We start from the raw sequence: 27,898 nt of genomic DNA on the forward strand, positions 1-27,898 counted from the left end.
CTTGTCGTGGGCGGGCGTCCAATACGGTACATTGCGTAGTGTGGCACAATTATCTGATTTATAGGTGACAGGCGCGCGACAAAAGTTGGCCGATAATTTGAGACTAACAACAAGGGGAGCGGGAACGGAAAAGGGTCCGTCCGTCCGTCGGTCCCACAATGCCCCACAACCACGTTGACCTCATTTTGGGTTTGGGTTTTGGGCTTGGGTTAGGGTTAGGCGAGAGAAGAGGAAGCCGAAGAAAGACACAAAATAACTGCAATTACATACGCAAGTGACGCAACGTGAGCGTAAGGCCATGGCACACGCCAAGGGTTGGGATGGACTGGGCGCAGAGAAAGATAGTAACAAAAACGCAGCAATAAAGCAATTAAAATGTCATTGAAGTGGTACGGGCAGACCGACAAAAGTGCAAAGGGGAAATGGGTTATAAAAACGGATATGAAAGCACATACGCACAGATGTGACCGAGCGATTCCGAAAGATTTGTGGGAGGCCGATGGTTTGGGGGGACGCCGCAATTGTCCCAAAATTAGAGCTCATGAAAAGAAAGGGACAGGGAAAAGGTGAGACGGCAATACGTCGGTGTCGGTGTTGGTGACGGTGTCGGTGTCGGCGTCTTTTGCTCTGTAGTTGTTGTCAATCGGTCAAACAAACGCCGAGAGGGAGAGAGAGAGAGAGAGAGACAATAGAAGGGAGAGATAGACAGAGGTGGCAGGGCAGAATTTGATCAAATTTTGGTTTGACTTTGGAACTGTCGAAGCCCGTAAATATTTGCATATAGTTGAGAGTTGAAACTCTGTTGACTCTCCAATTGTAGAGAGAAATCCCTGTCACGGTCCCGGTCCAGAGTCCAGGCGTTAGAGTTTTTGTTGCACTTGCCCTTCTCACCCTCTCTTTCTTACTTACACTCAAAGACAGTCGAGATAGAGAGAGAGAGAGAGAGAGAGAAGTGGGTAAACGCGACCGAGATTGCATTACAGATTGCTGATTCAGATGCACTCTCCTCCCCGTCCCTACACCACACAACACAACAGCACACAACACCGCACCGCACCACACCACACCACACACTCATTCTTCTCCTCCTTTGTGCTCGCTGGGACTCGAGAAATGTTGTGAGAAGTACAAATACCGATAGATAGATAGATGGAATGTGTACAGTGCACACAATTGGATACGGAATACGGAACACGGAACACACGGCCTCGGCCTCGGCCACGGCCACGGCGCGGCCTGGCATGTTCTGGGCGAGATTTACCCCCAGAGATTGTGCATGATGATTGTCTTAAGGATGATTGAACGCTGCTTAATATGGTATTTAAAGTGGTGTTTTGATTGGGAATACACGGTGGTTGATTGAGACAGAATAAGTAAGAGAAATGTGTTGGGTTTGATTAAGTGATGCTCTTGAAGTGGTGCCTAAGTACCTCCATATATTTATATTTACTTGAGTTTCCATCAATTTCAGATATTTTTAGGTGTCCTTTTTTCAGTTTTTGAACCTAGTTAAGAACCCTCATGGTAAAAATATAACTAAATAACTCGATACTCAATGTTTCGACACATTCCGATCAATTCCAGATTTCATTTACAATAAAATGTCCTATTTTTCCATTGATTCTCGCTGAAAATGGTCCCCACTTGACATGTCTCTCAGGCCTGTCCGCATTTTTCAATCGCAAAGAAATATCCTGTCTGCACTTTAAAATATGTCCCCAACCAAAGAGTAAATACTGGCCTGGCCAGAACGGTTTTCTATAGAAATAACGCCCCAAAAACGAGACAGCTCAATATTTTGACATCTCCAGCGGAATCCGATCGTAAAAAGAACCCAGAGAGGCAGCGGCCATGCCAAACAATGGCAAACAATTTTTATGCATTTATGCAAAAAGCCAAACTGTACCCCAGTACCCCAGGCCGCCACCACCCTCCTCCTTTTCCCACTTGTGGGGCAGCTGTCAGAGAATTCACGCCAGAGTTCTCTCCCCTCTCTTTTGCACTCACTGTGTGTTCCTGTCAAAGAAGTGACGCATGGAATTATTTATGTGTGGCGACTCCACAATCGAAAAATATTGAAAAAGAAAAAAGAAACACAAAACAACAACAAAAAAGTACAGAAACCACAAGAAAAGAAAGAGCCTTCTAGGCCCCAGCCGGACAGTCCACCTGTCCACCTGTCCGTCCTGGATAATCTGAAGATCCGTGACCTTCAGTCAAATTTCCAACCGCAACGAATTTGAAAGACCAGAAGCTATATTTCGTGCTCTTCTGCCTCTTTGTGAAAGTTGACTTTTCATAATTGCAGCACATTAAATTCTAAATATGTACGTGGAAGATGCAGAGGTTGAAAGTTGGCTCTACTCCACTCTTTCCGCTTACCAGCTGGGGCTCTGTACCCCCTCGAGCAGATTAAACCACGCCTGGATTCGCCACGGTGACGCCTTGATTCCCTTTTTGGTCTGGCGCTTCCACAACTGGTCATTCACATGCTGTGGGTGGGGTGGGGTATGGAAGAGGAGTGGACTGGAGTGCCGCCTGTTTAGAATTTTTAATTGCAAAAACTCCATTGCATCGCATCGCCTCGCCATCGGCCGGCGGCCACATGCACTTTGCACAATTGACTCACTGACTGACATAATTGAAATGTCAAACGAGGCGCGGCACGGATTTGACAGCTACGGTGGAATAGGAAGCGCAAGAGGAAGAGCAAGTGAGTCGTCTGGATAGCGACAGACAGACAGTACAGTTACACTGTTTGTTTTCTTGTTTGCATTCGTTTTAATTGTTTTTAATTGTAGTTGATTAGAGTCGGACTCGGATTCAGATTCGGAGTCGAGAACCAAAGAGTCTGCGATTAATTCTGTGAACGAGGGATATTTTAGTCGAGCAGAGGGGGCTTCAGTGGAAGTGGAATAGGAAGTGGGATGGACAGAGACAGACTGGAAGTGATTGTTGAAGAATGGGAATGTTGGACTACAGGATTGGATCCTAATTGAGGGGGAAAACTGAAAAAAACCCAACGAAATTTCTATTGAAAAGTGTTTAGTAACCATTTATAATAATGTCCAATGTATACCATCAAAATATGAGTTTTTCAGAATGGAATGGATGAAAGAAAACAATTGCGTATCCACTCTTTCACTCCACCAAAGACTCCACTGATTCCCATTCCGACTGTTGACATTTTTACTTGATGCCCTTGTCAAATCAATGACAACAACCCAATGGAAAGAATATCTTCAAAATTGTTTCCAATATTTGAAGTGCAACCAAAAAATATTCTTTTTTTTTTTTTGTTACCCCGTAGAGGGTACGAGGGACAAGTGTGGTCAGTGGTCAGTGTTCGATGGTCGATGGTCGGTGTTATCCATCATTAGACTCAATTTGTTGTCCAGACTACACCCCAAGCATGACCGAGCACATAATGCAATGGGTCGAACCGAGCTCGATTCGGTTCTAAGCAGCATGACAGACAAAAGTGGAAAAAAGGAACGATGGAAACTCAATGCATAATGCATTCATTATGGAAAATTACAAAAAACAAGAAAAACTGTCAACACTCAGCGGGGGGGATGGTGTCTGGGAGTGGGGTAATGGGAGGAGGTGGAACCAGTAGCTGGGAAAACAAACAAGCAGCGAGAACAGTCCCATATATTGTACACTCGATAACCAGATCTCCAGTCGGTTCAATCAACCCATAAAAGGGTCCCAATCCATATCTAGTCTCAGTCCCAGTCCTGGTCCCCAATTCCCTGACGTTCCAGTGCGCACACTGTAGAAGTGCTAGTTCCAGTTCCAGTTCCAGTTCCAGTGCCACTCCATTCCCCGTTCCACAGAACTGTCAAAACTGCTTGCCAAGGCGAAATGTCAAAATGTTAGCTTTGTAATTAGCTCTGATATAAGCTGGACGCCACATCAGCTGACAATTTGCAACTGTCAGTGGCAGACAGCGATCCGGCAACAGAAACAGCAACAGCAACTGCAAAGGCATGGGCAAAGGCAACGGCAACGGCAACGGCAACCAATGGGTTAATGACATCTAGCCACATATGACAGCTCCAAAGTTTAAGTTAATTTTTCTTATTGATTACGAGTATTTGTGGATTATTTTCGATGTTTGTTGCCTCAAGTCGTCTGATCAGCCTTCAAGTTGAATGCTACTTTTGCCATTTGCTGCCTCAAAATGTGAAAACCAAGTACATATACACAGATACATAAGTGTGGCATGGCTTTTGAGGGATACAGGCAGATATTGAGATGGATTGCGGCACTTGAGACATAAATACTCGTAAATCAAATTTTAATGAGATAGCAAATGGTTAACAAAGCAGGATCTCAAACATTTTTCCATGGTACACCATGGTGTACAGTCTCATCAAAAGTAAAGTCCATCTAAAAGGGTTATTCATCACCAATTAAACGTCGGCAGTCTCCTCCCCTCGTGAATACTCGTATAATTTCGGAAAGTGAAAGTTTTCCCCCAAGAATCGGCCAGCTCTTTGGAGCATCTTTAACACCTCTGGAATGGACATCATTTGGAAATGATAGATCATTAAAATGGATTTCTGTTCGTTTTATTTTTGTGGGAGTCAGTCACGACCTTCGCTGCCCGGACTGATCGCCGCAGCTGCCAACTGGGAAAGTCATAAGTTGAAAGGTCGTGTGAATGACGGGAAAAGTGTTTACCAAAAACACAAAAAAAGGGAAAACTAAAACCAATTTGATTCGAGCTTCGCTTCCCAAAGTTCCCCAAAAAATGTTCATTGAGGTTTCCTCCCTTCCTTCTTCCCTTCTCATTCCCGGTTTGAGCATTCATTTGCTGCTAGAATCGTAAGCAGGAAATGATGTATGTTTTTGAATCTCTATCTCTGGGACTCTTGTGATGTGACAAACTTGGTTGGAAATTGTCTGATTCTGTTTTGGTAGTAGAATGTTGTGTAACTTCGCTTAGATGGTTTTCCAGTTAGCCAAGCCGGATGGAAATGATGAGGCGAATTTAACAATTTAAAGGTACTAAGGTACTGGTATTTTTTTGGAAAAAAATTCAATTGGCATTCCAGGCATTTATTGTAATTTGTTATCTCTTGAACAGATATACTATTTCTTGAAATTTTCGCCATTCAAAAGACACAGCTGGATCTTCCTGGAAATATTAATGTTACAAGTATAAAATAGTACTCCAGTTTGCGATAGTTTTTTCAAGTGTGAACCATTTCTAAGATCTTCGAATACTTTACTTAGAACCTTTTTATTTGTGTGTAGAGTTCTTACTGTGTTTTCCATCGGAATCGATTCTTCCATCACAGATTTGACAAGAATTGAAGGGAACCGCTCGCCTCTGACAATCACTTAACGGTATTTGGTCAGAAGAATACCAAGAAATGAATTCCCTATGCAAACTAAGTGCATAGCCCATACACTCCACCTCCCCACACCCCTTGGCCCCCTCTGCACCACTCCTCCCTCATGGAGCTTACAAAAGGCGGCGAAACCAAAAACGCGCCCATCAAAAGGCGTTACAAATTTTGATTTCTTTTGAAAACTAGCGACGCCTTCCAAAAAACAGAAAGAGAGAGAGAGAGAAAGAGAAAGAAAAAGATAGATATGGGGATGGATTCAGGGGTGGGGTGTGTGGTAGTTGGGTTCTCCAAAGAAAAATATCAATTACAACATAATTATGTGTGACGCAAAGAAGAAGAGCTCTGACAGCGAATGATTGATTTGTGGGGAGACAGAAAGAGACAGAGAGCAAGAGAGTGGTAGAGTGGGAGAGAGAATAACCTCTCTTATTGGGAGAAAGCAAAGAAAAGCTTCTTTCTACTTTATCTGTGAGGTTCTCCTGCAGTTCTTGTGAACTTTTGACACATCGAAGGAAAATTCTTTTCGTTTGTCATCGTATAATTTAATTTTAAACGTTTCCAGCCCCCTCTACCGTTCTCCCTCTCTCTTTCACCATTTGATTGACTGTCCAACGGTACAACAGAACGAAGAAGGAGTCAACGTGAGACATACGTCTGTGTGTGTGTGTGTGTGCGCTTAAGAGAGGTGTATGCTATTGAGAGGGAGGAGCACATCAGAAAGCGTTTGTCAAATATGAAAAGATCTTTGCCCTCGTAATTGCATATTAAACAGCATTTAACGGAAAGTTAACTGGAAAAAGGTTCTCTTTACTTTACCTTCTTCCTTCCACTCTTTGCCTCGCCTCTGGCATTCACTCCTTTCTCCTCCTCTCATTTCCCGCAGCCATCTCATGTCTCTTGTTCAATGTCAATGTTGTGACCTTTGTTAAGCATTTTGTTTGCATCCATCGCCTCGGAGCTGAGGAATTCCCATTCCCATTCCCTGCCATCGGATTCGTCAAGTACCGTTGTAATTGTTGGTTCGAGCTTCTCATTTTAAAGAGAAAATCAATTGCATTGTTGCTGTTGCTGATGCTCTTAAGTAATATTGCGCAATTTTTATTCAAACAGGAGATGTACACACGCACATACATACGTACATAGAGAGGCAAAGAAAGACGAAGAAGCGGCTATGGAGATGAGTGAAGATGAGCTGAAAAGGCAACGCAACAAAGATTTATAGAAAGTTGCCAAATGATTCAAAAGGGGAGCAGGGGGGGAGCATTTTTTTCGTTTGCTGATGTAAGGATGTACATACAGATATACGTACATACATATGGTATGGTGCAGAAAGAGAAGATGTACTTGTGGGGCTGTCATGGTCTGTCGAACATCGGTAATGATTATTAGTGGAAATAACGTAATACCCGAAGTCTCTTTTAGGCTGTGTGCCCGCCAGCTGATCCCTTCGATCGTATTGTGCACACAAATATTCCCATAATTCTAGGATACTTATTTACTTATGCAAGACCCCTGCACACTCGCTTCGATCATCCGGCAACCCCCAGCTCACGCGCTTCTCTCTCGCTCGCGCCGATATGAGTAACGAGTAACTAGACCTTAGACTTGCTTTCACGTGCCGTTGCTTCATTTTTGACTCCAACTGCTTGAATAATTATCGCCTCAATTTCCCAATCCCATCCCAACCATTTTCGATGGCCAAAAATATTAAAAATTCGAAAATCTCCAATAAAAGCTGAACATTTTCTCAAGTGCCAAAGTCAAATACTTGACGAATAATGAATATATTGAGACGAATGAAAGAAAGATCTTGAGATGAATAAAAATAAACAAAACGGAAGTCGAATAAAACTCCAAAAAGCCAATAATAAATTTCGAATAGGTAAAATAGGTAAAAGTGAAGCAAAGTTTAACCAACTTTCCCAAGAGCTGGGGGAGGGGCTCGAGTAGATGGAGCGGAGCGGCGGTACTAGAGTTGTGGGTGAGAGGACCTCAATGCATATTTTATTAGCTGTAAATTTTATTAATGCGGCAATAAATTCAGAAAAAGCAAAACCGAAACAAGATGCAAACAAATCCCAAACAGGGTCCACCAGAGGGGGTGGGGGCTGCTGTGGGGTACTCAGATGCAGATGCAGATGCAGAGATGCACCAATGGCCCCACAATATGTGTGGCAACTGAGGACATTTGGGCAGTGTGTCGTCGCCAATGCTCCATTGGCTGGATGGGTTCAGCGACAGGGGGACGGAGGGAGGACCACGAAGATGTGGTCCTCGACTGGGAGAAGCGTTGAAAAGAAATACACGAGCGTTAAATTTATTTAAGCCAAAGATAAGGCACGCTAGTCGATGGCCAAAAGGAGAGAAGGCACCACACTGCGAAGTGCCAGTGGATACGAGCACAAGAAAATATGCACATTCGAAATCATACATCCTAAGGGTATTTTTGTACAATTTTATGATCGTTGGTATGAAAGCTTCGTCAGAGATTCCATGGATCTCCCTTAGGTTCTAAAGTAAAACATTGGATGGGTAGGATTTCTCTCAGTGCAGCTTTGACCACCGAGAGAAATGCTTACATACATATGTACTCACTCTTTTATGCAGAAATAAAAAACAATCCAGTGGTGCATTGGGATAGATCGAAGGGGGGGCTGGATCTAGGGGGAGGTGGATCTTCTGGTGCGCCCGTGTGTGTGTGTGTGTTGGTGTGTGTGGGGACAACAAGTTTCCCGCAGCAGCGACAGGAACTAAATCACGTGTTTCTTTCTGCTGCTCTGTGGCTCTCGGTGTGTTTGGTGTTGGTGTTGGTGTTGCGGGCTCTTCTAACTTGACTTTGGCCAAGTCATGACGACAGGTTCAAAATCTGGCTAAACAACTTTAAAGGAGATTGGGTGGTGGTGGAGGAGGAGGAGGGGCTCTGGCACTGGCACTGGCACTGCAGAAAGGTGGACGTGGACCCCTTCCAAAGGTGGAGTGTGGCGGGGTGTACGGGTATGTGTATGTGGCAAACAGATCGCCAGGCTGCTTAGCAGGGGCTTACACATGTTTGTTTTGTCTTCTTCTGTCTTTTGTTGCAACCAACCTACCGTTAGTCTGAGATGAATGCAACAGTGCCAGTGCCCCTGCCCCTGCAGAGGTGGAAGCAGCAGAAATCTTGTTCCATGTGGCAACTTTTTTGTTTGTGGGGCCAGCATTTCTCGATCGCCTGAAATAATATCTAATAATGCATATAATTTTCACATGCACAGCGAATCGGGGAAGAGGAGAAGGACGATGAAGAGGAATCGGAGAAGGGGCAGGAAGAGGACCAGTAGAAGGAAGATAGAGAGAAGAGGGAAATGATCTTAGGCGATCGTAACGCGGCAGGGGATCAATATCATAAAATATTATGATCAAATATTGCTGAGCGGCTTTTTGAACTGAATTAGCCTCGATCCCCGATGCGAGATCTGGCTGAATACGATAGGTGGATAATCGTACGCCTTGATGTTATCGATAACTCTGAGGAGTGAAGATCATATACCGAATGCCGCAGATTGATTAAGGCTTAAGCATCGGAAATTAAGACTTCATCTCGGGGTAATGAAGATGAATTTGATAGAAATGAGTGAGACTCTACTGAATGAAGAAAACAGAGAAATTGCGATAGAACTGAACTGATTGCTAGATTCATAATAACTCCTCCTCAAATATATACAAACTAAGAACTAAAGTTACTTATGTATATCCCATAAATGATGATTATGTATGTAAATATTCTGGGAATCAACCTCCACTGGCCCTCGATACCCCATGCCTGATTACTGACATTATTTCCTTGGCATTTCCACGCCACAAGAAGACGAAGAAGCGCTTTAGGAGGCGGTTTCATTTAATACAGTTTTTATGTGGTTTTCACATGCAAAGACACTCCACCAGTCCTCAGAAGAAAACAAAAACAAAATGATACATAATTGCCACCAATCTCGAACGGCGCCGTTGCTAATGTTAAGTAATTAATTATAAACAAATGTGAAAAGCCATTTGGCAGTGGCCCGCATTATTTATTTATTTAAAAGATATTAAAATAAATTGTAGACAATTCACAAAAACAAAACAAAAAGCAGCAACGTGCCACAGAAGAAAAATGTGTGCAAAAAGAAAGAGAGGCGGAGAAAGTTACTGAAGGGCCTTCAATTGTATAACATTTGCCGTTAGATTGATAAATTGTCAATAATTAAAGCTTTGGCGATCAAAAGATGAGCTGGAGATGGAGATGGTGCTGGAGCTGGAGCTCCATCATTTTGATTGATTTCAATTTGGTTTGAGGCGGCAAGACTTATGCAACGTGTGGTCGTGGTATGCGTGGAGTGGTTCAAGTGTTGGAGGAGATATTTATAAAATAAATGAAATTAAAAATACATTTTTTATTGGAATTGGACTTGGAATTTCGTGCAATTACAATCCGCGTACTAAAGCCGCACCCAACGTACTCCGTACTCCAATCTGCTGGCTAATCAGCAAATACGAGTACTCGCACAAGGAAAAAAATAAAAATAAAAAAAAAGCTGAAACGATGAGTAGGAGAAACAGGGGATCGGATCCCAATCCCAATCCCAATAAATGGAATTTCTTCTTATCGCTCCGCCAGCCCTATGTCCGATCTCAATTGCATTTCTTGTGGCAGCTCTGCTCTGCTCTGCTCTCCTTCGTTCCGTTTCTGCATCCAAGTGGGCGCCCGCAGACTCGGCGACCTAGACCTTATCAAGGGGGCAACCAGAACCAGCCCCAACGAGACCCAGCGAGACCCAAGGGGCCAAGTGACGTTTTCCTATAGATTGTGTCTATGAGTATGAGTGGGCAACATTCCGATAGTTTCCGACAGGCATCAATTGCGATTATTGGGTGGGGCAGGCAGCATCTAGTGATGGGAGATGTCGGAAAAATTCTATAATACAATGTACATAAGCTGATTATCTTGAATTTTGGGAACTTTTCATTTAATTTATTACAATTTAATATTACAAAAATAATCTCAAAAACTCAATCTTTTATTTATTTTCAGGTAATTAAAAATATACTTTCAAAATGCTTAGAATTAACCGTTATAGGGGTAAGTGTCTACTGTTTCTTTCTACTCGCAAAATTATAGCGCCCTTCCAGTGTCCCCACCGGTGGGAGAGGGAGAGAGAGGGAGAGCCGCACCTTGAGTTTATACTCGTAGTACTTCTCTCTCGACTTCGATTCGACGAGACCCAAAAAGCGAAAACACAAGACACGCAAGAACAACAGCGATCACGCTATCAATTTAACAGCATCTCTGTCTATGATGCATGGGATCGAATGGCATGGCCCGGCCCTGCTCTAGCCCCCACTCCGCGCCCATCCCCCCCAACACTCCACCCACACAGAGCGCAGGGATTTCTTACAACTTGTCCTAGGCAGCATTTTTCCAAGGAACCTGCACACACACACACACACACACACACTTGCACACAGGGCCGTCCGTCGCGTCGCCTTAGTCCCAGTCTATTTATAGCTTTCTGCGATCCTCTCTCCCACTCTCGGCTACTTCCCTCCCACCCTCGCTCTTCTCTCTTGGGCAAAGCTCAGTGCCTTCGTTCGGCCCTTGGCTTCAAGCAAAATATTTTCTATTAATTCCCCGTCTCCCCTTCCCCCACTCTTCGGCTTTGATGTGTTTGTCCAATTTTCCAGATAAAACTGCAGCTGTCAACAGTTGGGGAAAGCAAAAACAAAAACAAAAACAAAAACAAAGAGCTTATACAGTTTTTTTTTTTGCTCTTCAATTTTTGCTTGTAAAATAATTAAGCTGAAAATAATAAAACTTAATCCCCGCCAAAGGCAGCGACGACGACGACGACGTCGACGACTCCCGTTAACTGGGTTGCCTCATAACCGTTGGGCGGGATTAACACGCTTTATTGTATGAAATGCTGCTGCTGTTGCTTCTTGTTGTCTCCGCTCCGCTCCTCTCCGCTTCCCGAACCACGAGTCCCCGCGGCACTGAAACAGTAGCCGAAAGAAGGTTATCCAACATAATTACCGCTCATTGCCTGGGCGAATTTCCTTTCATAAGTACTCTACTAAAGAATTCCTCCGACACACAGTACAGCAGCAAAGCTTCAACAATCTTTTACAACAACAAATTACTCGTAACGTAAGACTACGGCAATTGAATGCTGGCAAGCAGCTGCTGCCCGTTTGGCTGCTCTCTCACTCCTCGTACATATTTCTCTCATTTGTCGTGTGTATGGATGTGCATGTGTGGGCAGTTCTGTTAAGTAAGCTGTTAAGTTAATGTTAAACTGTCTGCTGCACTTCCTTTCCAGCTGGAGGGCGGCGTTCCATACATATGTTTTACCTAGTCCCGCGGTGTTGTACGTGTTACTTGGGAGATATTTATGTATGTTGCCCCAATGCTTGTCAAAAGTGCAAACAAGCTTCCGTCAAGGTCCCCTCCCTACGCCCACAGTGATTGGGCCTATTTGAGATGAAAATGAAAATGGAAATACCGTTTATGAGGATGAGTAGCCACAAAACTAGTGTTTATATCACTTTCCTCTTTTGTTTCCTTCTTTGAGCTGCACACTGCATGAAAGAGCCGCGCAAAAAGGCCCCAGAAGAGAGTTGAATGCTAGATACCCTTACAGATAAATTGTTGCTGTGGTAGCTACATACTAGGGACCTGCATGAATTGAAAGAACTCGAAAATTCTCAGCTATAAGCATGCCTCTTGAATGCTTTCGATCATTACGAATCCTGCCTGCAGTCAGATTCGGATGAAAACTTTCTGGAGAATGGAGAGTGAGCGAGAAAAAGAAACCGAAATTTTCGGATTTGACACAGTAAAGATGGCGCTACGAGCAGCGTTTAGGGCGAGCGATTCGTGGCAATGAGAGACGCTGAACCGCTTGCGCGTTCATGCAGGGCTCTGCTACTAATACCTGTTCATGTAATGAACTTGAAGATGGTTTCATTATCATCGTGTTGGTCCCCACTTACACAAACCATTGGATACAATTTTAGTGCTCTCAGTAAGGGAATTCCACGATACAATGAAGCATACAGGGAAGAGCACTTCACGATATGTAAAACAAAATGATTTAAAGTGAATTGCATTCGTGGAGACACCCTCTTTTTGCGGGGGCTGGATGCTGTGTGTGTGTGTGGATCTCTTCAAACCGTTAAACCGTAAAACTGCAAACTTTGAACTCGGACTTGAAATGCTGGACAAATCAAAGCAATCCGCAGCAAAGACAAAACGAAAACGAAGCTGAACGGATGGATCTTTTTGCAAATGCAGCTCTGCAGCACTCTGCAGCGGCTCGCTCTGTTTTTTGTGCTCTTTGAATTTATCGCTCGTTTTGGCGTGGGTGAATTGTTGTTGGGGGATTTCATAATAATATAGTGTGCTGCTGCCAGCTTTGGTTTGGTTTTGTTTTGTTTGCTAACCTGGAGAAAAGTGAAATGCATTTTCGTTGACTTTTTGGCGGAGTGGGGGTGGGGAGGGGGGAAATTATCGCTTTATCACGATTCAAGCGGTACCACTTTCTCAGCTTCATTTGTAGCAATAATTATGCAATTTGCTCTTCGACTTGGAGTCGGAGTCGGAGTCGGACTCTGATTCGGGAAGGAAGGCCCCTGCTGCAATCGTTGCATTTCTTTCTTTCGTTTCGTTTTCTTTTCGATTCGATTCGATTTGAAGGCTTTGCATTATAATTTCTGTTGTTATTTATAATTGTTGGACATTGGTTTGTCCGCAATCTAATCATTGTGGGTGCATGCTCGAGAGGGGCACAATGGGATTGCTGGCTTGCTGGCTTGCTGGCTGGCTGGCTGGCTGGCTTGCATAGTTATCACTTGGTTAATATCTGAGTCTGGGCTTCAACAACATAATTGTAAAGAAAGAAACGATTTTGACCGCTTTTGGCTTATGACAAATTAATTGGCTGCAATTGTTTTGTCGGTTTTTCGAGAAAGTTATCGATGCTGCAAGATATACTTATACATATTGTATGTATGTACCTATTTATGTATCTTTGCATACAAATTGGGTTTTGAATGAAACTTGATCTGCTATGACACATTCGAGATACATTCTTTACAATTGCAGTATCCTGGAGGGCTATGTGCTGCAGGACAGAGTGCTCATACGGTACGCCCCTAAAGAGGCAGAGAAATCCCCGCGGCAGACAGTGGGCCAAATATTTGTGTCAACAAAGTGTGTCACAAAAGTTTGACCGAAGCAAACTCTTAACCCATTAACTGTGGCTTTTCATTGGGTACGAATACGTATACGTATGATCTCTCATTGATTGCCCCGCAGACGAAATTTGATCGATCAGCTGTCGCTGCTTTTGTTGGTGTTCGCTCTTCGTCGAGCGTCAAATATTTTGCTAGCCTCGGGGCAAAACTTTTTCTTTTTGGCCTCTCTGCCACCTCTCTGCCACTTATCATTTCTTCACATTTTTTTTGTCCCCACTGGTATGTGGCCCACTGTAATTGGAGATGAGTCTGTCTGGGTCTGTCTCCCATCTGCTGGACTTGTTGGCCCTTTTTTCGCTTCCTGATCGAATATGTATGTATAATATATTGTATTTATTTTCCATAATGACAAAACGTGAATCAAAATGTTAGATAAGCCCCAGCACAGGCACAAGAAAAGTATTTGGAGACCTTCTTCCTGAAAATCGTACTGGTTTTCGGTGTTCCGTCAACGAAATACCGAAAATTAAATTTAAACAATTTAATGTGCCAGCAATTTTGTGTGCAAAGCAAAATTGTCGAAATGGCTTAATTAATTTGACCAATTTTTGTCCGTTTCTGGGGGAACACACACATTTAAGTTGGTCAAGTCGTCGATTGCCCAATCACAAAATGAGACCCAAGCCAAGGAAACAAAAAAAAAAACCCCAGACAAGCCTCGACAAGCCCTCGGATGAACGCCCACTCTTCACCTCTCTCTCGCTCCCGCTCTCGTATCCATCTATCTGTCTCTGTTCGATTTGGTGCGACTAGCTCACGCCTACGATTTCTTGGCTTTTTGTTGTTGTTGTTGTTGTCTCGACTTAATTTGATAAGATTTATTTCGATTCCAAGTCGAAGAAAAGGCCAACAGCGAACAGCGAACAAGCGAACATCGAACATTGAGAAATGTTTTTTGCCCTCAATAAATTGTAGGAGGAATCGCAGCAACAACAGTACGAGTATCCAGACTAACATTTAAATAAAAACCAGTGGAAATAGAAATGTAAACGTATCTCCCTCGCTGATAAATGGTCCAAAACGGCCCTGTTTCGGGCTCTCACTGTACACTGAAACCGTTGGTATCGTGGAACGTGGTACCGTGGTACCGTGGAACGTGGAACGTGGGTGATCTCGACCGTTTTTTGTGTATGTTTTGTTTTAACTTGTTAGTGGGTGTCTTTATGGCTACCTGATTGGATTGGATTGGATTGGATTGTATTGGAGGGCTACTGAATCAAAATATCCGATGGAGAATGGAGAGGAGGGCTTTCATGTGTTTTTTGGGATTCCAATAGATTTGCCCAAACCGTGATTTGTGACTGGAAAGATTAAACATTTGTATGCAAATACTCATGCATACACTGTGAGAAAAACACACCCATGTATGTTCCGTTTTTTACATTCAAACATTGGGAAATTTAATTGAATCTAATAATCTTTAAAGAAATATACATAATTGGAATATGAAATGTAAGAGTAACCATTCGGATTTTAGGATTCTTTTCTCTGGGTAGGGATAGCTATGTATCTGAAATGTGGGAAATTCCATAAATAAATAATTATGTGAAGGAAATATTTGAGTGCTCTTCCAATGGAGATCCTCCGACGCCAGCCAACTTTCCCATTCCCATTCTTAGCCGAAAATTCAATGTGAAAGTCGGGTCTGGTCTTGACTTTGTTGGAGAGTTTTCCCTTTTGTGGCACCTTTTGGTTTTTTGCTTGAGCCACCCGCCATGTAAATGTTTCGCTTTGACCCTACCCCAACCCACCTTCCGGCCGGTTCAAAAGTTCATTGTCAAGTCTAATAAAATGTTCCAATGACACGTCAAGTGTCGGTGGCTACACGAGAGGGGTGTCGGTGTCCCAGCCGCCAGTCCGCCAGTCCTCCAGTCCCCGTTCGCAGTTCCCTTTGAAAGACCGACCGCCCCGAGAGTAGCTCACCGAAAAAAAAACAAAAAAAAAAGAGGAAAGAGCAACGAAAAATACCGTTTACTGCTGGAGTAGTAGAGACCTGTATCCCCTCTCTCTCTCTCCCTCTCTCGTAGCTTATTCCCGATCTCTATATCACTCTACTCCATTGGCTCCTTCTTTTTCTCTGCAGGCTGTCTCTCTGGCAGTCTCTCGGGCTGGCTCTCGCTTTTTGTTCCCTTTTTGTCAAATGATGATAAATCGTGACCCGCCGCAGAGCTTCGGTGAAAATGTTTCTGCATTAGCATCCCCATCCCCAGCCCCATTCCCAACCCCTCCCACTCACCCACTTGAATGACATGGAGAGGACTTCGGGTTGAGGGCTACTAACATTTTCTTGCGGCTGTCGCCGTCGCCGGCACCGGCACCGTCACCGTCGTTGTGGCTCCCAACCGTTTTTACCACCTTAACAGGATCCACACAGCACTCAAAAGCTGACATTTCAGTGAATTATGCAGTTTTTATGGTAAATTTGATATACCCACTACCCAGCACTACCCAGCACAACCCACCCCCCTCCTCCGTCTGTTGGCGCTTAGAAATTAGGCAAAAATATAATTTATGAGCCTCCAAATTGTTGATGCCCAAAGGCTGAGACCTGAGACCTCAGACCCGAGACCCGAGACCCCGGGATCCCTGCCCAGGCGCTGTGTGGGGCCCCGCTGCGGTTCGGTTTTGATTTAAATGCAAATTCACTTCAGTTTATTTTGTTGTTTTTTTTCGTACTCGTATCATTCCGATAAAACGTCACCCTTTCGCACCTTTCATCACGATCCGGCTTGAGTGACAAGTAAATACATGTTAAATGTATCCATTGGAGCGCCGGGGAGTGGGTTTGGTCATCAAAATGATGAAGAAATCATTTCCTGGGGGGGAACCATAGGGGAACTCCATCCAATTTGAGCCTTTAACAGTTCCCCTTGGGTTTCCTTACTTAGTTCGCATTTTGACATTAACCCTGACTCAATGTCAATCAAATTTCATCACACAGCCAGATATTGGTGACAAATCCAATTGGCGACAAGGTCGTTCGAAGAGCGCCCAACTGAACCGGCGAACGATAACGATAACAATAGCGATAGGGATTCATTGATAAAATTCCAGAGGAGTATCGGAACATGTTCCACCTGCGACTTACAAGCTAATTTGGTAACAGAGTTCCCAGAGTATCTGTATCTGTATATGTATCTCGGCGTGTGCGCCTACGTGTGCGTGTGTATCTCTGCATCGGCAGCGACCTTGCCAGCAGCAAAAAGCAAAAGCAATCAACTGCCGCGAAATGTGCCGTGTTGGGAGTGTAACAGCAAAAAGTGCAAAATAATATTAAATAAATGGAGTGCCGAGGAACATGGCCGAGGAATTTTTTAATTTAGATAATTGAAAATCAAAAAATCATCTAGAACGAAATTCTTGGTAAATCTTATTCATTGATAGACCAACAAGCAATATTTCTCCTTCCCTTCATTGGTTTCATCAGATATAAATCGTGTACACACAATAATGAAACAATTGTTTCATATTTATGGATGTTCGGGGACTTCAATTATGCTTAATTTAATCCAAATATGGCAATTGTTCTTTGCGTGATTTTCTGTTTGTCTTTTGTTAATAATTTAATGAAACAATTTGATGTAATTTTGCGGTCAATATTATGGCAATTTTATGAACATTCTGCTGGAGTGTTTTTTTTTTATTAAAATAACTGCTGTTTTTTGATGTCGATGCTCTTGATTAATAAATATTTGATTTTCATAAATTGCACTTATTATAAGTACGTGAGGGAATATTTACACACGCACACATTTAATCGATGGAAGAGAAAGGGTTTTTTACGAGTATCTATGAGAGAGGGAAAAGCTCTAATATTGGGGCATATGGAGGGCATAAAAAGGTTTTTGTTTGCGGTGGATAGAATACTTAATACGTTCCTGCCGAGCCCAAACTGCGTCAATTCCAATCGAAATGAAATCCAATCGAATCTCTGCACCGTCAAAATGTCAAATGCATCAAAACCGAATCGAGTCGAAAGAAAAAACATGTTCCGACTAATTAAAGAAAATAGCTATAAAGATAGACTGCTGCAAGGGGTGAGCAGGCAATAAAATCCCCCCCCAAAACACAAGTCAAATTAATTAAAAAACAAAACGAGAGAAAAACAATCAAAAAAGCAAGCGGCAAGCGGCAACAACAAATGCCACTTGTTGGCCAAAAAGAATTGCCAAAAAGGTCCCAGCGAAACCCAGCCCAAGACTGAGGGCGCCCCAGCCGAGGCACGGTACTCCACCTCCCCCTTCCCCCTTCCCCTTCTGAGAAATCCGTTGTCTTTTAGGTGTGTCCTAGCCACGGCTACGCCCTCGTCCATAGCCCAAAATCCAATTCCCAAATGCAATCCAGTTTCTGTTTACTTTCTAATACATGATCACCAGCGCCAGAATCGCGGAATCGCAGAATCCATGTGAACTTGGTCAATTGCTGCTGCTGGCAGGCTTCACTGTAAAGGTCAAATTAAGTAGGGGCAAATGCAGAACGAACCGAAGTTGGATATACTCTTCAAATCCATTTTACCCATGAACCTGGGCGGCTCCTTTCCAGTCGAGCAGTCGAGCACTCGAGAGCACCCTCTAGGCTAGGGTACTGCGATTATTGCCTATCGCTAATTTATGTTTATTGTTTATGCTGTCATTGTTTATTGTTTTTATTGTACGTATACTCCTTCGGGCCATTTGGGCAGCAAAACGCAGAAAAAATTGAATTTTATTATTTTTAATGATACCTACAATATATTTTCTGTACTGATTGAAATTTATGCCTGCCTTTGTGTGCGAAAATTTATTAATATGATATTTCTATGGGCTTAATGTCTCTCTTTGGGTTCGTTCTGAGATCCTCGTAAATATGTACTTTGCGAAATAGTCGACTCGTCTCGTCGCGTCGAATGGAATTAAAGTTTTTAGTAGTTTTCAATTGATGTTTATAGACCCATCGAATGGATTGTTTATGTTTATTGGCGGCTGTGGAAATGGAAATCTAATGCTTTGAATCTAGGCTATAAAATCCAGGCTCCTCAACGCATTGCTCCCACCCCCTATTCCCACCCCCACCCACAGTCTCGCGCTCTTAATGAGCAAATACATTTGTATTCGTTTTTGTATTTCTTTTCCAGTTCAGTCCACGTTTGGCGATTCGGATTCCTTATTTGGGTTTGTTTTATTTAAATATCAAACAATAAATTCGCCCGCAACTGTCAAGTGCAGCATTGTTAGTGCGGGGCTTTGGGGGGTTAATGTGCTCATTGTGCTACCATTCGATCCGATCCGATCCGAACCGATCCACTCTCCTGTCCCACTTTGATCGGCGCCTGAGCAGAAATCAAGGTGCAAATAAAAGCATGTTCTTAAGTGAGTGGAAATGCATCCCCGGAGTATCAAGTGCTTCCCCCCTTCATAATTTATCCCATATAATACTTAGAGGAAACTTGTCCAAGGATAGCTCCATTATCGCCTCAGTTTCGCTCAGTTTTGATACTACAATGGAATCAGGGGGGGGGATGGGGTGCATGTCGCATGTCAAATGAGTTTTGTGCCGACAAAAGTTTTGACGCACATTTGCATATTACATACTCGCGATACGTGGGGGATCCGGGAGAGGGTGGGGCAGGGCGGACACATTTTACAATGTCTACCATTTGCCTGCCGATATTTGATTGATTTGTTTTGCCAGCCGCTGCTGTGTGGCGCCAGATTTGCACTTGATTGAATGATTGAATGTACGAGTACGAGTACGAATAATATCTCCTCCGCCGTTGACTTCCTTCTGTTTCAACAAAAATGGGCCCAAGGTCTAATGCCAGTGTGGGTAATACTTCGTGCAGCTGTTTTGCATTTTCACACATTTGTTTCATTAGCCAGAGTGGCTCCCAAAATGGGGCAGGGGAGAGAGAGGAAACAGCTTTCTTACTGATGGACCCCATTTGGTTTCTATTCCTGGGGGCGTCAATCACAAAATCAAATGAGAATGAAAAACATAGCTCAAAAAAATACAGATACAAATCTTTCCAATGATAAATGACAATTGGAATGGAAATGGAAGTGGAATTGTTCTCTGGTGAAGAGTTTCTCATGGTGGGAAAGGAAAATAAAGAAAGTTTTCCGTCTTCTTGATGGTCTTGATGGTTCCCCGATGATTCCCCAAAGGTCGTGAATCAGTCAATGGTCTGTTGCTGTTATGCAATATTCTCTAGGAATTCAAATCCAAGTGAAAGTTTCCTGCACTTTCAGTTTTTTTTTTTCTTTTTCTGTTTCCTATAGCGGGTGAAAACTTGGCCCCCAACCAGGCATCAGCATTAGCATCATCATCATCATTATCATCACCATCATCATCATCATCGTCATCGTCTCCATCAAGTAAGAGATCTTTATCCGAGAATTTTTGTATGGGCAGACCAGTCTCGAGACTCGAGAGGCGGCTCTCTCGAAGATGGAGACTTGGGAGATGGCTTATTAAAAATTCTAATCACATGCAATCACCACGAGGCTTGAGGTTTTTGTGGATCTCTTTGATTGTTGTTGTTTCTCAGTGTCTGTGTCCGGCAGTCGGTCGGGCGGTCGGGCGGTCGGGCGGTCGAGCGGTCGAGCGGTACAATGGGCCGACGCGTCGGTTATCGATTAATCATCAAATTAAAAATTACCACAACGAAAAAGAGACCGTGGAGCGTGTCCGAAACAACATGAAACACCTCCAAAAAAGCAAAAGCAATTGGAGTGTTTTTTCTTCCATTTTTATTTTTATTTCCATTTTGTTGCTTTTTTGGCACTTAAAGTCCGTTGGGTCGGCCACTTTGAACAACATCTAGAATTTCATAGACAGACTGAGAGACAGGATGAGAATATGTGTGCAGAAATAAAACCACACGAACTTGGATTAAATTTACAATCGGTTGGCAACTTTCAAGTCTGATTTGGTCAATAAAATGGAGGGAGATGGGAAATACATATGTGTGGGATTTGTCCATTGAAAGCGAAAGAATAAGTTGAATAAGATCGTGGATAGGTTTCCCTCGCTAATCGATTGGCTTTCCCTTAGGGTATGTACATACGTGAGACTATAAGGGGGAATACATTTTGGGGAATGGTTTTGGCCTGTCAGTCTCATACCACTCAAGGTCGGCCTCCGTTCCCGTTCCCACTCCATATATTTATAATTTTCCATGAAAACGAAGAAACTAAGAAATGGCACAATGTACATACGTACAGGCCATCCGACAGCCATCTAATTCCCTGCAAGGTCATTCCCCCTTCTGGCTTTTCTAGCAAGCCCATTTTCAGAAAGAAAAAAAAACAAAACAAAACAATTGAGCGAATCGTTATACAAATAAAAGGGGAACAAAGAATTCATAATATATATTTAAGTCGTAAATTCATTTAAATACGCCAAAGGGGCGCTGCAAATGCAAATATTTTTCTGATTGTTTCGACATTTTTCTCCGCCCCATAAATAACACTTTGAAACGCCGCCTGGCGGTCATCAATTGAAGCAAAGTACAAAGTCAAGTCTCTGACGCTCTAGCTCTGCCGATCTCCCGCTCTCAATCGCTCTCTGAGATATATCGGCTTCCCTTCTCCCCCGTTTTATGATTCCCCATTTCACCATTCAAATTAATTAAATCGGATTTTCCCCAAAATTCTTATCAAAAATTTGTCATCAGCTTGTAAATGCGATCACAAGGGAGGGGTGAGGGGGACGCCGAGGGACACATGCTGCTCATAATGAAGTTAAACTGCTGATAATCATCGCCCGACGCCCAGGCAATTAAAAAGTCCAACAACTACAACGACAAAAGAGCAGCAAGAGCAAGAGAATTGCAAGCGCAGCCGCTGCAGAGCCCCTGTCGACGGCGCAGTCGAAGTCGCCGTCTCTGCTGGTTGATCAGCTGCTCGTCAGGTAACTTACGAGGTGGAGGCCGAGCGATCGGGCCGCCTCGGCTCTGTGCTGTGCGGCGCTTCGCCGCTGCGCAGACTTCTCAAGCTGGCCCTCGCGTTCAATTCAATTCCAAAGCTCGTCGCGTTCACAACGGTTCTTCGGGAGCAGAGTGAAGCGCATTCCGGCGCTCATTGTAAACTTGACTTTGGCTTGCTCTCCCGCTCCCACGCTGCCTGTGCACTGCATCTGCCGACGCTGAGCTGAGTGTGTGACCGTGAAGTGAGTTTCGTTCTGTGCGCGAGCATGTGTGTTGTGTGTGTGTGCGAGTGTGAAATTATAACTGTTGCTGCGGCCGCCGCAAGTTCATTCACGTTTCGTCATAATTAATGCAACGTAACGCTCAAATCGAAATCGAACGTTGAATTAATTGCAATTTGCAAACTGTTAACAGTTAATTTTTGTGTATTTTGTATTTCTGATTTTCATTTTTCGGGCATTTCCGTTTCACTTTTGAGCGTTTTGAGCAGTCAAGCGCAACAATTAATTGCAGGCATTTCTCATCGTCTTTTTTTTTGTTTTTTGCTTTTTGTTGCTGCAATGCAAATTGCTGCTGTTTATGATTGCTGGGTTAGCAAAAGTGAAATTTCTTTGAAACACACACATAATACAACAAATTAACATAAAAAATTTCCTCCACCACTGACAGTTGCAAAATTGATCACCGCTAAAAGACGCAGAGCAAACCCATACATATGCACATATGTATTGGCAAAAAAGATACATAGTACACATTCCATGCCCCATAAATAAAGATAAAATAAAATACTAGTACTCGTACTCGTACTCGAACTCGTACTCCCAGAGGAGCGCAAACAGAAAGCAAACTGTTTAAATATTTTCACAAAAATTCTTAAATACACGAGTGGCATGTCTGTGGAGTTGATGCAAAAACGAAAGTGCTCAAAGCGGATCAACATCTAGAGAGAAAGGCAAGTAAAGTGAGAGATAAGCTGTAAAGAAAAGAGAGTTTTCTGGGGCTAAAAGACACAAGAAACAGAGACGATAGGTAGAGGTAGAACATCCCGAGAATCCTCTATTGTTCATACGTTGAATGATTTGAGAGGAATATTGTATTCTAACTGGAGTGCACTAATGATTCCTTAGTTAAAATTCCACTCCTCCATTTCCGTCTATTTAATTTCCCTTTGTGGGCAATTTCCACCCCATTTCTGGCCTAACTTGCTTGCTTTTACTCCAATTTTCTCTGTGATGATGACGAACACAACCTCACACAACCTTTCCCACTTGGCCAGACACCTCCAAGAGAGGCCAGCAATTCGCCAAGTCATTCTCGAGTGATCATTTGGCCCCTCTTCCCCCTCCCTGCCCCTCTCCCACCCTCACTTTTCACCTTTTCTTTTTCCCGTCATTTGTGACACATTTCCATCTGCGCCGAGTAAAAGTTCTTCAACAGACAATTTGTATGCCGCCACGAACAAACACACACACATTTTGACAGCAAATTGAACTACTTTCATTCGAATTCGAATGGATTTCGCTTAGTCGAGCGGGGCAGGGGGATTGGAAGGGCTGGGCTGGGCTGGGCGGATCGCCGGAATCATCATAAATATTTAATGCGATTTGCTGTGTCAAATGCAGTACACCCGTACATATGCGCGAATATTGTATGTAAAGTGCACCATAAACACTTGACTCGCTTACCTACTTGGCTGCCTGTCTGCCTGTCGGCCTGTCTGCTGCCAGCTTTCATTCAGTTTTCGGCCCAAACAGCGGTGGGCTGTGGCAGGGACGGGGGCACGCGCGCCCCTTCTTTAAATGCAACCCCAGCAGTGCGGCAATAAAATCCAAATTGAAGCAAAGCGAAAAGAGGCCGCGACAAATAGTTGAAATTCGCTTGAAACAACACTTTTTACGGACGTACACTTTGTACGTACGTACAAATATTGTATGTATTTGTTGTTGTTTTTTTTTACATTTTGTGACAAGAATTTGCAAATGTCAACGAAAATTGCAAAATTCGCATTAAAGAGAATTTCGACGACAAAAGGGTAAAGAGAGAGAGAAAGAGGGAGAGGAAAAGGAAATACCAAACCCAAATACCAAAAAAAGCGATCCGATTGAGATGGTTTTATAAGGTTTTCTTTACTTTTTTTTTGTCTTGGGCAGTTTCTTATACAACTTTTGCATTTATTTTTCTGGGCCATTTTGTGCTTGGCATTTTTAAAGAGCTAACCGTAACGGAATCGGACTTACTTCAAAGGTCTGGACATGATATACCATCATATGTGTATATATTAATACTCGTATTGGTCACATATGTGTGTGTGTACCTGATATACAAATATTTGGAGCAGACGAAACGAGACAGGCGCACCATAAATATCACCCGGCGGTGGCATATTTTCGTGCGAATCTAAAGGATGGAATGGGGATAAATGTAGAAATGAACGGAAACCTAATTTTGTATTGAATTTTCATTGCTTTTGTCTGCACTGGGGGGGGGGGGCTTTACCTCCGATTCGACCTTAACACTTGTGCCGTGTCTGAGTGACACTCTCTGTGTCCATCAGATACATTGGCAGCTCTGGCAGAGCTTACTTCCCGCTCTTGATAATGAGCACTTTGCCTTCTTTATTACAAGAAAAGATACGAATTCAAAGCCATCAGAATGCCAGCAGCTGACACTTGAATAAATCGAAAGGCACATAAATAAATATTTCGGACACCTGTCGACAGGTGCGTGCGAGGGATGGGAATGGGATGGGATGCCAATAAAAGAGGAACAACTGCTGTGGATTTAATTGTACTTGATAATATTTATTGTTCGAGGAGCTAAAAGCAATTTCTGACTCAGTTTGAGGTAGTTGGGTGAGTCGGAAGGAGAAGCTCATAGATATTTCTCCCCCGATTACCTAATTGATATTGTTATAGAGTCATAACCATTATCTGCCCGCCGATAGATAGATAGCGTTCAATTTATTGGCCAGCAGTAGCGTTCGCTGTGCTGTCATCGTCCTCAAAATGAACCCACACTTGAGGTTGAAGAAGAGGCAGTTGCTGGATTTCTCCAACTAATTAGACCATAAAGACAGCCCCCAGGCCATACAATCACACAGAGCAGAGAAAACAAACGCTTGGGAGAAGCGCTCGCTCTTGGGTCTTCAAAGTCTGGCCGAACTAATTCCCCGGCGATAAAACCGATAAAGATAAAACCACAACAAAGGTCACGCTTTAATTGATAAGAAAACAATCGCACTCGCATCACAATGGAAGAGTCGTCTCATCTTTGGGTCTCCAGTGTATCCGAAACCCACTCGAATGGAAATCCTCAGAACCGGGAGACGAGCTTCAGGTGACGCGAGGCTCTAGCTCTAGCTCTGGGTCTGTGTCTGGCTCTGCCCCTTGATAAAGATCACACCCCAGAGAGCCCAGAGCCAAGAGCCCAGACCTCCGACAGGTGGCAGTTCAAGCCACAATCGAGTGCACTTTGGGGGAGAGAACAGAACCAGAACCAGTAACCAGTAACAGAAACAGAAACACTTTTAATAGTTTTGAACCTTTTCCTCAGTTCCTCCTCCTTCTGCGGCCACTTAAAATGTGCACCGGAGCGTGCCTTTCTCTTAGGCCACCCCTCCTCCCCTCCTCCAATCGCTCTTCGGCTTCGCGCTCTGTCCCGACAGCGGCTGCGACTGGCACTGTGACTGTGACTGCGACTGCGACTGGGGCATAAGTAATTAACCCATGCTGGCCATTCCTTTGCTTTTGCAAAACATTTAATTGTTCCGATTGCATTTCCAGCATATCTGAAATGCCAAAACAAACAAATTACGAGTAAAACTCGGATCGGATCGTCATCGTCAAGATCAAAGTTCTGCTTGCCGCCGAGACGCGTCGATTCCGCTCCACTCTGCGCTACGGTTCTTGACATGCTCGTTCTCGTATTCAAAGTATTTGTTGGCTCTGCTCTGCTATGCTCTGAGTGGATCCCATGCCAGTTGGGGGGGTTATTAAAAGTACCCACTCATCATCTCCATCATAAAAAAAAAGCACCAACTGAAACTTTAGTCCGATCCGATGTTAGGTAACCAGCAGCAAAGAGCATTTCGGGGCACCACAAATGTCACACTTAAAAAATTAAAGCCCAGCAAACAGCAACAGCAACAACAACAACAGAAAAATACTAAAGCTTTGGTGGAGCCAATTTGTTGCTTCCGTAATTTCTTGGTATTATTATAATAAGTTTTTGTTTTTCTTTCTTTTAGATGAACTTTTAACTGCAAAAAGATTTATTTGTTTATACGCATCAAAATGTTGAAATAATTTATGGGGGAATGCATTTTTCTTCTTTTATTTTGTTAAGATTACCGATGGCTTGTATATTTCCAGAGAAACGGCCCAATAAAGCGCTGGGAAAATGTTTAGCGCGTTTCTTGGAAACGTTTGGTTCCGGATGTATTTGAATCTGTTGCATCACATAGTGTTTGTGATTCCAATTCCAAGTCTGGCTTCGAAATATAGCAAACATTATATCCAAATCCCTTCCCATGGGGCAATTCCTAGACAGCATTGCGCAGAATTTAATCAGGAAGACGGATCAAAGGAAAACAACAGTATTCCATATACAAATCTCAGATATTTATTTGAGTATCGAGTAGCCCGCCTGCCCAGCCACCTCCCCGCTCGCACACCACTGCGCGCCATGAAGGAACAACAAAAAATGCGTTTAAGTCAAGTTTGCCGCAAGCTTCTCGAAAACAGTCCCCGGCGGCGACTCCGTGTGTGTGTGTGTGTGTTGACAACGTGTGTGGCAGCTGCGATCCGACCTCAGACAGTGAATGCCACCTCCCCCCTCTGGAGGCCTGGCTGTGTGGCACTTTAGCTCGATATTTATGCAACGGCACACACTCCATCTCTCTCTTTCCCTCGGTGTGTCGTTATACCACCTTGAGCCTCTCTCTTCCGCCCGCTCTCAGGTGCAATTTAAGCGCACATTTTTCTTGGCAGCACATTTTCCTGCTCTCGCCATATGCATAAGAGCAGTTTTTCCAGCTCTTCTGCCTCCACTGCTGCTTATTGCTGGGCAACACTTGGCGCCTGCCACATAACGACAACAGCAACAGAAGATGCAACTGCAACATATGTATGCAACAGCAGCAACAACAGCAGCACAAAAGGAGGAGTAGTGGCAGTGGCAGAGGCAGAGGCAGAGAGCCACCAGCGTCCGCTATGCATCGTAGCATGACACATTAAATGCAAAACGGCAGCAAGGTGCGAAAAGGGAGAGAAGAGAAGAAGAAAGAATAAGCAGAAGTAGCAGCAGCGGCAGCATGGTGCGGTTTCTGCCAGCTTGTCCCCGCATCCCCCTCCCCCACCCCATCCCTACCGATGTTTTGTTGCTACTCTTTATTTAATAAAGAAATGGCTTGCGCATTTTTTATGTGCCCTATAACCAACACAAAGGTGCAGTGCACGCAAGGGGGAGGGTGATGGGTACGGCACGGGGAGAGGAGAGTCGTTTGATTCTGGTGAAGGCCGAGCCAACTAGAAGGGTATTTGGCCCGTCGACTACACCCAGATCCTGCTTGTTGTTATCCATTTTACGCATAATAAACCGTATGTTGTCCGTCCGTCCCGCTCTATCCCGCACAACCTGAGCGAGCAGCTGTTGTGTTGTCCCTGCATTCCGCTCTGCCTCCTTCCCTCTTGTCCGTCTTCCTTCTTATCTTTTGACAAAGCAATTTGAATGGATCTGGCAGCCAGCTGTGACACGACGGCGAACGGGAGAGACAGAGAGTACGAGAGAGAGAAGGGAAAAGAAGAGAAGAGAAGAGAGCATTCAAGGTAAAATTAAGCTGTAGTTTATTTTGCTCGCACTTTCTCTCTCGCTCTCGCGCTATCTCTCTCTCCCTCTCTCTATGTCCAAAGATCCGATCCGTCCGTCCGTCCGTCTATCCATCATTTCAGCATCGAAAACACTTTAAATAATTGCACATTATTTACAATACGAGCGAGGCTTTAATAAAATAATTAAAAAGAAATATGCGAGGCTCGCTAGTTAGGTCTCTCCCGGCTTCTGCTCCACACTGCTCCTGCTCCCCCCCTGCCCACTGCCCCCCTTGCACTTGGGTAAATTGCTGTGGATTGGAAGAATCCACGAAACCAACCGCCGAGAAGGAACCGCAGAATAGGGGGCTCCGCTGCTGGCTGCCCAAGTAGAAAAAAAGTGTGCGGGATACCGACCAATCTACGCATATTTCTCTTCCAGCCCTCTTCCAGCTTCAGTCACCGGTCTTCCTCTTCCTCTTCTCTCCGTTCCCTTTCCAACGTCAAAGAGAACACCGACGGTACGCGACGCGACGGCAGAGTGTGAAAAAAAG

At 43.9% G+C, this 27,898-nt stretch overlaps 1 protein-coding gene across 5 annotated transcripts in view; it reads left to right on the top strand.

The window, feature by feature from the left end:
• The window catches only part of LOC108151608 (PDZ domain-containing protein 2), a 115,012-nt gene that overhangs the window by 78,858 nt on the left and 8,256 nt on the right, over positions 1-27,898 (top strand). The window contains exon 2 of one of the 5 annotated variants that reach the window (XM_017280298.2): positions 10,411-10,458. The exons of 3 other annotated variants lie outside the window; for them this stretch is intronic. In XM_017280298.2, coding sequence (XP_017135787.1) covers positions 10,434-10,458 — 25 coding nt within the window. In that variant the 5' untranslated portion in view covers positions 10,411-10,433. Of the gene's footprint in view, positions 1-10,410; positions 10,459-21,613; positions 21,780-27,898 lie in introns of those variants that run through there. One more of the 5 variants, XM_017280299.2, reaches the window with a different exon arrangement.

Source organism: Drosophila miranda, chromosome XR (assembly GCF_003369915.1).
Source record: "Drosophila miranda strain MSH22 chromosome XR, D.miranda_PacBio2.1, whole genome shotgun sequence".
NCBI classification, from domain to species: domain Eukaryota; kingdom Metazoa; phylum Arthropoda; class Insecta; order Diptera; family Drosophilidae; genus Drosophila; species Drosophila miranda.